This window comes from Panthera onca, chromosome A3 (genome assembly GCF_046562875.1).
Source record: "Panthera onca isolate mPanOnc1 chromosome A3, mPanOnc1 haplotype 2, whole genome shotgun sequence".
Taxonomy (NCBI): Eukaryota; Metazoa; Chordata; class Mammalia; order Carnivora; family Felidae; genus Panthera; species Panthera onca.
Genome location: NC_138341.1, coordinates 25,542,379 through 25,559,172, shown reverse-complemented (window position 1 = coordinate 25,559,172; position 16,794 = coordinate 25,542,379). Strand labels below are relative to the sequence as shown.

Here is a 16,794-nt window from a genome sequence, read left to right as displayed (position 1 = left end):
AATGCAGAGAATGGAGGGTGAGAAGTCCTTCCGGTTCTACTGGTCAGTTTTCTTTGAAGAGGCTTTTCTGTGAATAACTAGCATCGGTCGACTACCTGTTATGTGCCAAGTATGATAATGTCAAGGGTGTCATGTGAATTATGTCATTAAATCCTCACCACAGCCCCAGAGATAAGTACTAGGGTGGTCGTCATGATACAGATGAGGGGCCTGTGGCTCCCGAGAGGGTTGGTAACCTGGCCAAGGCCACAGTCAGCACTAAGACTGACTTTGTGCAGTGACTGCTACCCCACGCCACCTGTCGACGTGGACTGGCTTCAGCTGGGTCATCTAGAGAGCCTGAGAGCGTTTGTGCCAATGCATATGTGTACGTGGTCTGTCCCTTTTAGGAGAGAATTGCCAAAAGCCATGGCTCCCAGTGCGGGTTCTGCACCCCTGGCATCGTCATGAGCATGTACACGCTGCTCCGGAACCAGCCTGAGCCCACCATTGAGGAGATCGAGGATGCCTTCCAAGGTACGGGCCTGGAGGCACAGCCTAAGGGGTCGAATAGCAGCTGGGGCTTTGCGGAGGTTAGGGAAGGGCCAGAGTGTCAGCCAGGAATGGGTTGGGAGATGGGACACTGCCTTTTGGAGGAAAGGCTCAGGTACCCCAGCGTGGTGGCTACGGTCTGCTGGGAGCTTAGCCCTCTCTGAGTTTGAAGAACACTCACATGGTCTGGAGACCTCCTGGGTCTCCTGCCTTAGTGTTCATCTTCCCGAGGTGTCCTTCAGCGCTCGGATGGGGTGGCACTGCCTGGTTGGCACAGGAGGAGATCATGTGGAAAATTCCACAGAGGCTAGTCATGTGGCTTCTATTCTTCTCAGCTTTTATTAGACAGGATCCTGCAAAGGCCATTTAATGAGGAAGGTGGCTGTGATTCTGAGCCTTGGGCAGGAACTGGCTTCCCACTTGGTCTTTTGTGAATGGGCCCAGAACCCTGGGCATGGTGTCTGTGCCTCTGAATTGAACAGAGAAGACTTGCGTCCTTTCACCATTTCAATTCATCATCGACTCAATCAGTTGTATTGAGTCCTATCATATGTCAGGCACTATACAAGGTACAAGGGACACAGGGATGTCCCAGGGGATGAAAGATGGTCTCTATGCTCACGGAGTTTGCAGTCTGAATGGGAAGAGAGACTATAATGTAGTTTGATAAACTCATTGAGAAGGCCATGACCAGACACCAGGGGAGCGCTCAGAAGACACCTGATTCGGTCTGGGCAGTGTAGGAAGGCTTCCTGGAAGAAGTGATAGATGTTTTGAAGTCAGAAATACGAGGAGGAGGACAGGGTGTTCCAGGCAGAGACAACAGAATATGTAAAGTGAGTATTCAACTGAGCCAGGAGTAAAGTCACAAGCCCCTCACCTGCCCCCGGTGCCTGTGCTGACAATGCAGCTTTGTCCCTTGGCCCACAGGAAACCTGTGTCGCTGCACGGGCTACAGACCCATCCTCCAGGGCTTCCGGACCTTCGCCAGGGTAAGTGGGGGCTCTGGGACAGCTCCTCAAGCAGCGACACTCCAAAATCCCAGTTGGCAGGGTGCAAGGGCCCCTGGAGGAAGAGGAAAAGGGGGGATGGCCAGCTGGTGGATCTACCTGCATTGGACTCTGTTGTCTTTGTTCCGTCCACGTCAGTAGCACGAGGACTTCCCTTCCAGGGAAGGCTTGTTCCTGGAAGAAGCACGATGCCCAAGGCTAATTTCCTCCAGGGCATTTGGGTCTGACAGTGCTCTTGTGGCCCAGGTGCTGAGCCCTGGTGTTAAGTAACAACCCAGCCCACCCCGCAGCTGCGCCTCTCCTCCTTCCTCTCCCAGCTGCTTTCCGTGGTTGGCACCCTGTGGGGCCTATAAACCTGCTAATGAGGTCTCCAGACAGTGTGTGAATCCCTGCAGTGTTCGTACACCTCCGAGGGAGAAGTCTGGGGCTGGCTGTGCGGGCGCTGATTACATAAACACGACACACACCTGCCATCTGCCAGGGGAGGCGGACAGAGGGCTGGCCTCTCCCTCCTTGGCTTCTCTCCCCAGCTTCTACCTGGCCCCCCAACAGGGTCGAGTTGACTCTGACCCCAATCAAACCGTCTCATCTCAATTTAATTTTGGGTTGGGGGCAGAGTCAGATGCCTTTCACTGACCTTTCGGGGTGCTACATTAGGAAAAGGATATTGTATCCAGATGACCACAAAGAGTGGAGACACAGACAGAGCCTATGGGAGGGAGGGCAGCCCACTCTGCTGAAGGCGTTTGATGACAAAGAACAAGGAGGTGCGGATTTAAATGAAAAAGATCCAAAGACTCCTCCAGTCTTGGAGTCTGCAGACCTGGGTTCAAATCCTAGTCTTTCACTTACCCGATGTATGACCCTGGGCAATTTCCTTGTTTCTCAAATGGGGATTATAATGGCACATACAATATTATAACGTTATAATAATACATATATAATTGTAATAATATTACGAAATTATAATAATGCCTATAATAATTCTTATAGTGTTTGTGGAAAGTACTTCTTGTAAAGCCCTTAGAACAGTGCCTGGCACATCTTAAATATTAAGTATTTCTTCTCTCACGCAATATTTGATCTACATAAATTGCTCAAGCTTCCCTGAGAGCCAAGGATTGTTAATCTCGCCCACGTATTTATTTCTTAAGAGGCTTCTCAAAGAGCTACAATCTTATCAGCCCTCCTACTTTCTGAAAAAGTGAAGGGCTTTTGAGTGTAGTAGATGGTTATGTCCCTTCTCAGGGTTGGAGTTTTATCATCGTTGAAATGGTCCTCGACCAGCTGCCAGGCGGTGTAGAGCTGAGTGGCCTGAGCTCCCCAAATGACTCGCACACAGGGTGTGCTCAGAAGCTCATGCACACCAGTCGTTGGAGACCCCTGTCCCCAAGGTCTTATTCAGAGCCTTTGAACTCTGACTTTACCCACCATTCTAACAAACCTGCCTACCTCATTTTCATGCCCATAGCACACATTAGGTAAGTGAGGAGGATTTGCCAGAAGGAGGCACACTGTTCACAGCAAGAAATGGCACTGTCCATCTAGCAGCAGGGAAGGAAATGGAGGAACAGTAAAACGAGCACAAGCCTAGTAGTCTAGTACGCTGAGAAAAGGAGAAATCTCTCCAGGGGAGAAAAACCCAGCCTTATCCAACCTCATTGACATTAGACATTGAGGGAGTGACACATTATTGTACATCCCAGTAATTTATGTCATGGCCATGGCAATGGATTATCAAGAAGAACAATGTCAGGAAGAATGAGCTGACACTTCATCCGGAAAGGGTACTTTGGGGAAATATATCCTTCCCCCGCCAAGCACCGGGTGAGCGAGGCCGATGGCTTGCTGTATGCAGGTTCCCTCGCTTTGGTTAGGGCCTGGTGATTCTCCTGCATCACCCCTCTCCAGGAAGACAGGTGAGAAGAGACACTACAGGGACATTTATTTCTTCCAGAGGAAAAGGCAAGGCCGTGGTGGGAGGGTCCAGAGGAGACAGCACTGTGACGTCCAAGGCAAGGCTGTGAGTGCAGAAGGTGGCTGTGCACGGGGCAGCACGTGCAGGGACTGAGGCCAGGGCAGGGTTCTCTGTTGGTGACAGGTCTAACAGCACTTTCTTAAAGGCCATACTTTCAGCCTCCGTGGCCCTTTGGGGACTTTCCTGGGCCCACTAGTGGGGGTGTGACTCATCCCTTGGGAACTGGCAGCACGGAATGGTGTTTCCCATGATTCAAGTGCAGAAGGGCCACCCCAGACCTGCTGCTGTAGAAACTGGCTGCCTTGGAGGGGTGCCCGGGGCAATGTCTGGGAATTTCTCCCACCTTTGTCTCTGAGCATGATTCCATGATTCTAGAGTGTCTCCCAGGTCCTGAGCTGAGACTCCCGTCTTCTCAGGATGGATCACTCAGGTGGACCCACCCTTTCCCCACCCTCATTTCCTTCGTTCTGGGAGCTCTACCCTGTGCTCTGCCCCTGGCACCCTGAAAGATCTTGAGCTAGTCTTTCCCCAGGGAGATGGGTCATCAGACCTGTACCCATCCTCAAGCATAGGATCACAGTGAGGAGGGAAGTATGTCTAGCTTTCGTGAGGTCATCTGGCACACTGGCTGGACACCTCTTTGAACCCAACACTGGGCCCAGACATGCTTTGAAGGAGCTCCACAAGACCCCAGCCTGGAAAGAGGCCATCCGGGCCCCCTCAGAGCTTGACTGATGTAGAAGTAGAGGCTCTTGGGGGCCCAGAGAATAAAGGGAGAAAATGGAGCTAAAGATATGTTTTGGTAGAGTAGGACTTAGCTTTAATAGAGACATTTTCTCAAAATTTCCTGGTGCTTCCAGGAGAGATCTTACTTGTCTAGTCATGAGTGACTTAGTCTCCATCAACCAAGAAAGGGAGAGTGGTTAGAGCAGAGGTCTTCCGTCTGCGCAGAGGTCAGTGGAATAGGAGCGGCTGGCGGCTGTTTCTACTGATGCTGGCACAGCAGCAGGCCTCAATTTCGTTGAATATTCACGATCCAGCATCTGTAGCTTCTGTGCAAACTCTTTGCAAATATTTCTGTGTGAATATCTGTCATCTTTCTAGGATGGTGGGTGCTGCGGAGGAAGTGGGAACGACCTGAACTGTTGCATGAACCAGAAGACAGACCACAAGGTGAGTGGGACCTCCTTTCTCTGGAAGCCTGGGGGCCAATCTCAGATCCAAGGAGCAGCAGACTTTCTTCACAACCTCAGCAGTGCGGCCAGAAGAGGAAACGTTGATGCCCACCCTGAGTGGGGGGTGAATGTGCACATTAGCCCCGGGGCCTCTGGCGAGACCTCCTTGTTCCTGCCTCCCAGGAGCAGCACGGCCCCCCGCCAAGCCTGCTGGGGTGGGGGTGGGGAGGTGCAAACAAGCTCGCTTGGACAAAGGATTGGGTAGATCATACAGGCGTTTTAGAGGAGGAGATGAGGTATCACTCATCTGTTCCCTTTCCCAGCAGATCACTCTCTCGCCATCTCTATTCAACCCGGAGGAGTTCATGCCCCTGGATCCCACCCAGGAACCCATCTTCCCCCCAGAGTTGCTGGTAGGTGATGCCCCGCGGAGAGGCCCCGCTAAGTCTGTGTGCCATGAGCCCCTGGAGACCCACTTTATTCATACCAATGGGGACCTTTGTGTCCTTGTCCTTTGGGTTTTCCTTTCTCCTTCTGACACTGGAGGTCAAGTCCCTCTGTCACATACTCCCAAAGGGACCCACACTTGTCGCACACATGTCACTCTGAGCACAGAGAGTGGATCCCTCCAGGACCCTGTGCAGAGTAACAGGTGCTCCAGAAGCATCTGCTGACCTGGCTACGTCGGGTGTAAAAGTAAGTCCCTTAGCACCCATTCTCCTCCTTGCAAGCAGTCCATTATTTTACAAACCAACAACAAAGAAGCAAAGCTGTACTCAGAGGGCACAATGCATGGCTTGCTGCTCTGGTTTAAGGGCACTCTCACACCCACCCTCCCACCGTGACGATTCTGCTTCTTCGCTCCCACATTCATGGCAAGGAAAGAATCGTGCCTCTCTCTAAGTTCCCGAGTGCAGATTCCCTGGGGGTGTTGAGCACATGAAGACAGCCTGTTGAGTCCAATGGGACAGAAGGAAGGGCTTTGGGGCAGGCCACCGGCACACCTTTCTCTGGATCGTGCAACCTTGAACAAACTGTCAGTTTGATTTGGGGTTTCTCTCGCCCAGCCCCACGTCACCCCTCACACACTAGAACCAGCCTCTGCTGCGTTCCCTCCTGACACCCCTTCCTTTGCTACCTCGTCCCCCCCACACCTTGTCCACTGCACCTGCTGGGGACAGCGGGGGTGGGGCAGGGGGCACTGCACTGAACCTGGGCTTTTGGTCAGAACAGTTCAGGTCACCTGGTGGCAGGTGAAGGTCCCATAACGTCCTGGGTCCTCAGGTTCATCCCGCACCTGTGAAAGGTGGGGCTAACGATGCTTCCTCCCCGGAGGTCTCCTAAAGCCTAAGTGAGATCATGTGTGTGCCACGTCCTCCCTGCCTCAGTACGTGCAAGTTCCCCTCCCTTCTCCCCGGACCTGGATCCTCGTTCTGAATTCAGTATTGAACGGATCAGTAGAAGACTAGACCCCTTTGGGGACCTAAATTCATCAGGGAATGGCCGTAGGAAGGAGACTGTGTGGCAAGAAACTACATTTTCCAGAGGCTGAAAGATACTCCTCAGAAGCAGCTGCGTTTTGAAGGCGAGCGAGTGACCTGGATCCAGGCCTCAACCCTGCAGGAGCTGCTGGACCTCAAAGCCCAGGACCCCGAGGCCAAGCTGGTGGTGGGGAACACGGAGATCGGTGAGAGCGGGCCCGGCCTGCAGCCTGCAGGGGGCCAGTCTGCCTGGGCAACCCCACGCTGGCTGTGTGTCCTCAGGAAACTTGCTTTTCCTCCCCTGGCCCTGGTTCCCATTATATACAGGGAGGAATAACACCTCCTCAAAGGGCTGTTCTGAGTATTGGATGAGATCCTTACTGACCGCTCTCCGGAAACACGTCGGGTGCCAGCTATGTGCCGGGAACTGTGGGAGGAGCTGGGCTACCCAGATCAGTGTCTTCGTTCGTTCTCTGGAGTACCTCCCAGTGGAAGTGAGGGGGGAACAGTGGAAGTCAAGGTTCTAGGCCAGTGACAGATGCTAGGGGTTCCAGAAATGACATTCTCTCGTCCCCCACTTTTTCTGGGGGGTGATGTGGTAAAGGGAAAGGAGAGATGTGCCAATGTGACTGTGTCTGTGTTGCCAACAACTGTGGCCACCGGCCCTGTTCCTGCCACCACCTGGGACGTGAAGCTCACAATACGTGAATGGGCCAGGGTGGCTGGGGAATGTGTAGCTCTCTTCCCCAGTGCTCGAAGGGATGGAAGCAGAGGTGCCCAGGTCGCTGCTAATGTCCATCCGTTCCTGGAGCTGGCTTGGCCCTTTTCTCCTTTGCTGGCTCCCAAGCCCAGGGAGGCTCCAAGGAGAGGATCGTGGCATAGCCAAGGTCTTAGAGGACCTCTGGTTTCGGGGCAATCGACATACTTTTAAGCCACCACAACCATCCTGTGGGAGACTCCTGGCTGTTGTTCTGGAAAGAGTCCCCTGGGTCCTGGGTTTTTGTTGGATCTGAGGACACAGAGAGGAGGGCCTGGCTTGGCTCTAAGCTAGCAGAGTACAGATGCGGCCCCGGCCCCGTGAGCACAGGTGTGGTACAGAGACCCCAGCTGCAGTAACGTGGACACGTGAGATGTGCCTCAGGTGATGTGGTCCTGAGGGTCTGCGTAGCTGTGGCCCTGGGGTCCAGGGCAGCAGGAGTTAAAGTGGAGGACGACTGTCTGGAAGAGTCTTTGATCTCCTTTGACATGTGACATGTTCCTTGTCATGGGTCACCTAACATCCTGGACCCAGTTAGATTCTAATAGAAGGGAATCCATAAACATTTCATGAGCTCCAAGTGAGAGGGAATTTCTTACGACCACTCCCTCTGCCTCACCCCTTCTCCCTTATATATACACGCAGCAGTGTAACCACTGACAGCCAGGGTAGGGTGCTGGGGAAGCCGGGCATAGAGAGAACCTTGTCAAGACAGGCTGCGGATGGCCTTTGTCTGCAGTCTTTATCCTGGGAACCGGTATTCAAACAGGCCAGACTCCGCAAAGCCTGGGCCACCCACCAGACACTCTGAATAGCCCCCGAGAGGGTGGGGAGGATGGGCAGACATTTCTTTTTGAACCTTCCCAACTGTAGGTCTGTGGGAGGGGCTGGAGGGGCAGAGCTAACCAGGTCTCAGGAACAGAACAGAGGGGCGTCTGCTCACAGACCTTTCTAACTTGACAGAAGGCCGGTAGAGACGTGTGGTCCTGCAAAGTCCTGCTCAGGCAGGTGTCGGGGACCAGGAGGCAGATTTGATGTTTTCTCTCTCAGACGATTTTCCTTTTTGTCTGAATGCTAGACTTTCGTGTTATTAGGACTATTATACCCCAACTCTAAGAATTGTCTGTTCTTAGCTGTGTAATGTGGGCAAGAGCCTCACCTTCCTGTGCCTCAGTTTCTCTTCCTATAAACTGAAAATCACAGTATCTCCCAAGGCTATTGTGAGGATTTAATGAGTTAAAACATGTAAAGTGCTTACACAGGTTACTGACATATTTTAGCATGCTGCAGCTTCATCTATTATCCCCCACCCCTGTCCCATACACAGACACACACTCACACACACAGGTTAATTCACATTTCATCTCATTTAACACTAAAAGATACGTCAGCAGGGCCTACGGTGGTTCCATGTGTGCGAAGTGTGTATGACAGGATCAAGCAGGCTCTCCTTACTGAAGAGCAGAAAATCTGAAGGTGTTGAAGGTCCAAGCACAGAGTCAGAAAGCTAAATTTAAAAAAAAGGAAGGTTTTCTGGGTGATAAAAGAAATCAAAAGGCAAAAAAGAATTTCATCTCATCTGAATTCCACTAGGATTTTTGGGGGGAGGGAGAGAAAGACAAGTTTGCCGGCTGATAGTGTGGAAACCGCACTGAACCCCACATCTTATCTCCTGCACCTGCCAGTCCTAAGACACCCACAGAGCATGATGCGATCGTGAATATGTCATAGGTCCTGTGTGCGTGGTGGGAACAATGCCGAGGCCCGCCTGGTAGAAGCCTGTTAACTTCGGGTTTCTTGTTTTTCTCGAGGCATTGAGATGAAATTTAAGAATAAGCTGTTTCCTAAGATGGTCTGCCCAGCCTGGATCCCTGAGCTGAATTCAGTGGAGCATGGACCTGAGGGTAAGGAGGGGTTTGCCCTGAGCCCACGGAAGGCTGTGATGCTGCGGATGGGTCCCTTGGGAGGGGTGGCCGGTGCCAGGAGAGCCTCTCCTTTGGCTCCGCGGCCACCTGCTTCTCCTGGAGCTGCCTTGCGTGGGGAGCAGGGACCCCCTTCATTGCCTTCCTCCACTGAGCATCTGTGGCAGACTGCCAGTGGGCAAGGGGGCTGTGAGATTCTCCACAGTCATTCTCAATCCTGGCTCCACATTAGAATCGCTCACAGGGGGAGGGGGTCAGTGCTGGGAGATCTTGGGCACTTTCAAAAAAAAACAGGACTTCTCCCTCAGAGATCTGATTTTATTGAGATGACAACCACTGGTTTAGAGAAGTGAGCATTCTGGTTGTAGGATCAAGAGGGCTGTGGTTCAGTCCTGGCTGGTGTATTAGCTGGGTGGCATGGGGCAAGTCACTTCACCTCTCTGGGCGTTAATTCCTCATCCTTATAAGGATGTGAGAGCTGGTTCATCGTCACTCAGGTACCAGTAAAGCATCGTAGGGGCTGTGTGTCCAAATGTTTTCTGAACTGTGAAGGGAATCGCTGTTTTTCTGCGCACGTGTTCCCAGGTATCTCCTTCGGAGCCTCGTGTCCCTTGAGCTTTGTGGAAAAGACGCTGCTCGATGCAGTCGCCAACCTTCCTGCCCACCAAACAGAGGTGTTCAAAGGTGTTTTGGAGCAGCTGCGCTGGTTTGCTGGGAAGCAGGTCAAGTCTGTGGCGGTGAGTCCCTGTTCAGGAGCCCTCAAGGCTGAGGTCATGGGGCCTTTTGTCACAAGGCAGATGCGTTAGTCTGTCCTCTGCTGAAGATCTGGTGCGCCCCAAACTCTAGTGCTTAGAACTTGTGGGGTGTTTGTTAAAAATGCAGTTTCCTGGGCACTGCTCTCAGAGATTCCGACTCAGTAGGGCTGGGATGGAGCCCCAAAGGTGCTTCTGGGGAAGGGGGCCTGCGGGTCACTCTTGGAAACACATGCTGTGTGCCTCAGTCTTTACCCCTGAGGTTGGCAAGATGGAGCCTCCTGCCCACCTTGTTCCTGAACTTGGCCGAAGCTATCAGCAAGTGGGTGAGAGATTGAGCCAAATGTAGTCTTGGACTACCTTTCATCGTTGGGGGGAGAGCCAGAGGTAGACACCCCCAGAGAGGAGGGAGGGGTCCAGCTGTTGACTGTTCACAACTAAACTCCAGACTAGCCCCCAGGTTCCCCATTTGCTAGCGGCATTCACACACCCAGGACCATCGGCGGCTCACAACAGCTGACGGTGTAGGGTAGGCGGGGGTGGGGGGGGAGGGAAGGAAAGCCACCCCATCCATTCTATTTTGTTGTTTTCAATTAGAACAAAACCCAAAGGAAACAGCCCCCACCCCGTTCCTTCACCCTACCCCAAGCACCTGACACCTCTGATTGTGGCTGAGTAGACAGAAGCTCAGAAAGCTCCACTAAATTCTGCAGCTGGGTGGGGATCTACTTCCAGGAAGTATTTGCTTGCATCATGTGATAAACCACCTCAACCCTTTCAGAAAAAGTTTGGATGAAACTGAGCAGATTTCAAGGAGCTGACCCACATTACCGACGAGTAAATTTTAGAGCTGAGATCCAATCCCAAGTGTTCGGATCTCAGGTTTTGCACGTGGTTCTGGATGCTTGAGTTACGCCGGTCTTGTGCCTTCAGCAGGCAGGTGTCCCCCACCTGCCCTGTGTTCTGCAGCCTGCTGTGAGAGCAAGGTTTTCCTGGGTGGGCTGGGCTCTCACGCACACTCTCTGCTTGTTCTAGTCCATCGGAGGGAACATCATCACCGCCAGCCCCATCTCTGACCTCAACCCTGTGTTCATGGCCAGTGGGGCCAAGCTGACCATCGTGTCCACAGGTGAGAGCTACGTCATGCAGAAGTCAGGAAAGAGGGCCCCACGGGGGAGAAGGCTCACAAGATAGGTGACTTTTTGGAGAGACAGGGCCCACAATTCAATGACCCAGCCGTCCTAAGGTTTGGATCCCTGGGAACTGCAAGGGAGATATACCCAGATTGGGGGCCAGGAGAGCCAGACCATTTCCTTATTAAGAATTCCCAACAGGATCTGTCACCTAGAAGCCTTACCTAGTAGTGTGCTAGAGCCAGAATGCACTGGCTCGCCACAGCCCACAGCTGGATTTTCAGGGAGTCTGTGAGTGTTTGATAGACATGGCCATTATTAAAAATTGAATTGTAGAAACTTACAATAAAATAAATTACATTAAAAATAAAGGTAATAAGTGCTCAAAATTCATCACGTCCTAATATTTGAGTTTATTTTACTATTGCCCATGCCCTTAGAGTTATTCCCATCTGTTATATCTGTAGAGTGGAAATGCTAAGTAATGATATGCTGCTATGCACCGTCCTTGTTGGAGGGTCCTCGAGACCATCCCAGTTTTGATGACTCCTCGGAAGTCAGGGAGGACTCCCAGCACTCAGCCTATCGTCATACTCATGGCTATGACTTATTAAGTGGGAGGACACAAAGTAAACTTGGCAAAGTGAAGAGGGACCTGGGGCACAGTCTGGAGGAATCCAGGCACAAGCTTCCAGAGACTTCTCCCGGTGGCGTCACAGAGGACACACATCATTCCCTCAGTCAAAAGCTGCATTGTGATAACACACGTGAAGTGTTGTCTGCCGGGGAAGCTCGTCAGAGACTGAACAGCTAGGGCTTTTTGGGGGGTTGTTTGCGTAGCCCTTCTTGGCAGGTACCAAAAGCCCAGGCACCCAGACAGAAAGCAGATGTTCAGCATAAACCATGCTGTTTGTATGAACAGTTTAGACACAGTCAGTCATCTTATCGGGGAATCTGCTGAAATGCAAGTTCCCAGAAGACAGCCATGGCCAACCATTGTAGGCAGTCCTTTCAGAGGACAGCAGACGTGTCATGTCAACTCTTTGCCACCCTCTTTCCAACTTCATGTTCACTGATGTCACTCCGGGAGCCTGAAATTGGCTATGGTGGGAGTATTGACCGTAGAAATTAGCAAGTACTGCAAATCTGGACTCCCTCCGCCCACACATAGTCCATTGTTAAACATTCACCAGCACATCCCTGCGTAAGGATTTTAGATGGAGGACCTTGGCCCTAATTGTGCCAGCACTGCCCTCTGACTGTGGGTACCAGAGACCAGGATGGGGAATTTACCGGTGCCTCGTTCTCTGCTTTCTCACACTGGCCGCTCTGCATCCGGCCTGTGTACAGGCACCAGGAGGACGGTTCGGATGGATCACACCTTCTTCCCCGCGTACAGAAAGACCCTGCTAGCTCCGGAGGAGATACTGCTTTCCATCGAGATCCCCTACAGCAGGGAGGTGAGCTGCTCAGGAGCGTCCCATGTCACTCTTACCGCAGCGAGGCTCCAGACAAGAGACCAGAGTCTGCCTCGGGGACCAAGCTCAGCATCTCTCAACTTTAACAAAGTCTCTGAACACTGCCTTTCACCAACCATAGTGTTCTCTGGGCAATGAAGAGCTTCAGGGCAGGGAAGAGGGCATTCCATGGACTCATGGCACGTGATCATGGGCAAATCGTTTCAGATTTCTGAGCCTCAGCTTCCTCGTCTGTAAAACGGACACAGTGTTACCTACCCGGGAGGTTATCGTGTGGATTGAAATCAGGAATGCCTAAGTTTCCAGGCCGATGTCCAGAAACCAGTGGGGATCTCCATCTGGTAGCTAGCAACATGATTTCAAGAGCACATCCAGCCACTGAGCACTTCTGTCCCAGGTCAGAGGAGACTGGGGCTTGCACGCTGAGTGGAGGGGCTGCCCGTGGGTCAGGCCCACACATGTTGATGAGGTGTTTATTTGCTGACCTTGCTCTGAGTTGGCGTGGTTGCATTTCTGCTCATGGGAGGTTTTTCTGTCCTGTTGAGGCAAGTCTGGGCACTTCTGGCTGCCTCGCTGTTGTTCCTGGGGGCTCGTGGTGGCGTCACCAGGTGCCTTTCTCTCCTCCCTCACCAGCTACACATTCCATAATGGGCCGTGTAGAAAACTGATCTGTGTGAGGCTGGGAAAGCAGCTGTGATGGAGAGTATTAGGAGTTTTACCCAGGTAGCGCTTGAGCGCGCGTTACGAGGCATGTTCGCCCATGCTAATTTTGGCCCCCTTAATGAGAATGCTAAATAAATTAGAGCCATGATGTCCCTGAGGTGGTTTCTTACTGATTTTCTAGCTTGTCCTTATAGACCATTTTGAGCAGTGATTCCCAGACTTTTTGTATTTCACAGATCAGTAAATTTTCCTCTTTTTAATTATGAGTTGGAGAAGGGAGGAGGGAACAGGCATACAGGAGTCCAGTTTTTATTTTGCCAGATAGGGACATTAGCCAAAAACATTTCATAGGGGCGCCTGGGTGGCTCAGTCAGCTAAGCTTCTGACTTCAGCTCAGGTCACGATCTCACGGTTCGTGAGTGCAAGCCCCACATCGGGCTCTCTGCTGTCAGCACAGAGCCCGCTTCAGATCTTCTGTCCCTCTCTCTCTGTCTCTGTCCCTCCTCTGCTCATTCTGTCTCTCTCTCAAAAATAAATAAATACACTGAAGAAAATCTTTAAAAACAAAAACCATGTCATGACAGAAAGGAGATTTTAATACCCAGAAGTAGGGAGGATTTCTCAAGAAAGGACAGCTGCCAATCTGACACTGACATGGCGTGGCACCCCAGTGGACGCGTCACCGTGGACTGGCACAGTCCTGTTCCAGAACCAAGCGCAGACTCCAGGCTCACGGTCCCGGGGCCATGCTTGACATCGGGAATCCGGACTAGCGTCATGGTCAGGAGGAAGCCCGATGACTTCTTCAAACAGAAGCTTGTGGCCAGTGTGGGCGTCCACAGTGAGCCTCGTTGGGCTTTCTCAACAACGCTTCCCTTAAGCCTCTGCCTTTGACGTTAATCAGAATTTGCGGTGCTAGGTGGGTTCAGACCTCAAGCAGAACCTGGCCAGAAAGGGCTTGATATGAGATCGTTCTTACCTGGAAAGCGACTCACGCAGCCCTCCTATCCTGACAGACAGGGCCTGCCTGGAGCCCAGTGGGAAATGTGTGGTCAAAGCACAAAGGGAGCTAGTGTTTCATAGTGTGGTTCATTCTTTCAGGAAGCAAGGTTTCTAACCGTGAACAATAGACCAGTGGGAGAGACAAGCTAGAGAGAGCACGTGCACAGGCGTGGGTGAGGGTGCGTTTCACACGCCCGGTGGCATCTCGTTGTATCTGCTCGAGAGGCAGTTAAGCCAACAGAGGTTTGGGCACAGCCGAGAGGCTGGGTGGGCTCTGAAGCTGGGCGCCAGGATGGGAGGACTGGGGGCTGGGGGACCCTAAGCAGCCTTTGTGAACATGTCTTTCCTCTTCCCAACCCTGCTCTCCTTTTCCTTGACTTTGGGTGTTCCTGACCGACAGGGGAAATCTCTCCCCTTTCCCAGCTTCTGGGAGTGTTGTCCGGGCCTCGTGCTGAGCACGGGACAGTCGGCACCGCCCACATCTTTGAGTCCCACCGGCAGCCCCTTGCGGGGTTGCCATGGCCCTGTCCCTTCACCTGCCCTTTCACCCCCGTGCTTCAGCCTCACCATCTGCAGTTGTAGCAAATGCAGGGGAGAAGCAGGAACCTTTCTCTTGTTTTGCAGGGTGAGTATTTCTCAGCCTTTAAGCAGGCCTCTCGGAGAGAAGATGACATCGCCAAGGTGACCAGCGGCATGAGGGTCCTGTTCAACCCGGGAACCGCGCAGGTGAAGGAGCTGGCCCTTTGCTACGGCGGAATGCACGACAGAACCGTCTCGGCCCTCAAGACCACGCGGAAGCAGATAGCAAAGTGAGAGCTGCCGGCAGAGTGAAACGACCAGTGCCGCTCCGACTCCCGCAGTGCTGCTAGCTGCCGGGACTGCCGGCGGCGTTACTCTTGCTGCCGCTACAGCCATGACTTCCGCCCTTACCGGGGTTACCGCTGCTGCCACCCTGACTGCCGCTACCCGTAGCTCGATTCCTGGTAGCATGGCTGTTGCTGCGCTGGTTCCACCCTGCCTGCTACGACTCCGCTGCTCTTGGTACCGCTGGGCCCGCCGTTGCTGCGGCCACGAGCGGCCGCCGTTGCCATTGCTCTCACGGCTGGGCCTCTACTGCAATTACTGCGGCTGGCACTACTCACACTGGTACTGCTGCTTCTGTTGCTACTCTTCCCGCTGCTGTCACTGCTGCTGTTTCTGCCACCGTCTCTCCTTGGACTAGTGTTGCCGCTGTGCCTTCCACTGCTGTTCCCAGCGATGCCACCACTGCAGTCTCTCTACCGCTGATGCTCGTATTGCGGCTCTATTCTTCCTGCGGCTCCTCCCGAGAGTACTGCCGACAGCGTTGCTGCTGCCACTGTGTGAATGCTGTTGCTGCCACCGTTGTGTGTGTCCCCACCGTGACTCTCGCCACGACTCACGGTTGTGCCTCTGCTGCTCCTCCCGCTACTAGTCACCAGCGCTGCTGCTACGGCTCTCACCACTGTTCCTCTTTCCACGACTTCTACGCCTTCTGCTTTTGCTTCTACCACGGCTGTTACTTCTGCTGCTCCTGTTCCGGCCACTGCTAGTATCCCTCCTGCGGTATTGCTGCTGCCCCTCCCGCTCCACTCTGACTGGGGCTACTCCTACTACCGTGGCTAGTGTGTGGCAGCAGTTATCCCGAGCCCTTCCCCAGCGCTGGCCTCTGTAACGCTGCCAATAACCAGATGGATAAATGAGGCTTACGTTTGGCGTTTGGCTCTTTGGTTCCGATGCCTGGCTCCAACACTTTCCAGACGGCTCAGAGAAGTCAAGTTACAAATCTTCCCGTGCCTCAGTTTCCTCATCGGTAAAGGAGTATACAGATTTTCCATGCTACATTTTTACATGGAAATGAAAAGTGATCTTTCGTAAAAAGCACGGAGGACATTGCTTAGGGCGTTATAAGGACTGAATAGATTTAGTTAGTATAATTTTGTGGTCGTTTTAACATTGTGTCTATTTTTATTTGTATTATTTCTGTATGTATGTATTTATTTATATTTATTTTTATATTTTAGCGAGAGACAGAGAGAGAGAGAGAGAGAGAGAGAGAGAATCTTAAGAAGTGGGGCTGACCTGAGCAGAAATGAAGAGTTGGGTGCTCAACCGACTGAGCCATCAAGGCACCCAAATTGTGTCTAGTTTTAAATTTTAGGAAACTGAGGGGTGCCCGGGTGCCTCACTCGGTTAAGTGTCTGACTTTTGCTTGATCTCAGGGTCATGATCTCAGGGCTCATGAGTTTGAGCTCGCATCGGGCTCTGTGCCAACAGTGCTGAGCCTGGAGCCTGCTTCAGATTCCTAGTGTCCCTCCCTCTCTGCCCCTCCCATGCTTGACTTGCATCTCTCTCTCTCAAAAACAGAGAAACATTGAAAAAAGTGTTTTAAAAAAGATGAGGAAACTAAGGCTCAAGCAAGTAACTTACCTAAAGTTACACAAGTATAAGTATCCAAGCCAAATTTTGAACCAAGTTTCATATGACTACGGCCCTGTGCCTACCACCCCACACAAGTGATTCTGATGGCTGAGTAGGAGCGCTCTCCCGCCTTCTGCTCTCTGGCAGTTTCTGGAACGAGGAGCTGCTGCAGAACGTGTGTGCGGGCCTGGCGGAGGAGTTGTCCCTGGCCCCCGACGCCCCTGGCGGCATGGTGGAGTTTCGGCGTACCCTCACCCTCAGCTTCTTCTTCAAGTTCTACCTGACAGTGCTTCAGAAACTGGGCATACAGAACTCGAAAGATGTGAGTGTGGGGTGTGGGCAAGATACAGACTCTCTGCAGGACTTTTGTTTGGGAATTTAGGAAGCCAGTCTGAGGGAGGGGTACGGTGGACCAGGTGGTAAATTGGCTTCTCCCTTCTGACATCTAAGGACAGAGGAGCCTTTGCTCCAAG

At 52.4% G+C, this 16,794-nt stretch overlaps 1 protein-coding gene across 2 annotated transcripts in view; it reads left to right on the top strand.

Moving 5' to 3' along the window:
- LOC145715355 (xanthine dehydrogenase/oxidase-like) overlaps positions 1 to 16,794 on the top strand; it is a 59,025-nt gene that overhangs the window by 12,840 nt on the left and 29,391 nt on the right. Inside the window, exons 5-15 of one of the 2 annotated variants that reach the window (XM_081795199.1) lie at positions 390 to 516; positions 1,462 to 1,523; positions 4,624 to 4,692; positions 5,021 to 5,107; positions 6,240 to 6,381; positions 8,744 to 8,836; positions 9,440 to 9,591; positions 10,642 to 10,735; positions 12,090 to 12,199; positions 14,507 to 14,691; positions 16,469 to 16,643. In XM_081795199.1, the coding sequence (XP_081651325.1) occupies positions 390 to 516; positions 1,462 to 1,523; positions 4,624 to 4,692; positions 5,021 to 5,107; positions 6,240 to 6,381; positions 8,744 to 8,836; positions 9,440 to 9,591; positions 10,642 to 10,735; positions 12,090 to 12,199; positions 14,507 to 14,691; positions 16,469 to 16,643 (1,296 nt within the window). Of the gene's footprint in view, positions 1 to 389; positions 517 to 1,461; positions 1,524 to 4,623; positions 4,693 to 5,017; positions 5,108 to 6,239; positions 6,382 to 8,743; positions 8,837 to 9,439; positions 9,592 to 10,641; positions 10,736 to 12,089; positions 12,200 to 14,506; positions 14,692 to 16,468; positions 16,644 to 16,794 lie in introns of both variants that reach the window. The other variant, XM_081795198.1, reaches the window with a different exon arrangement.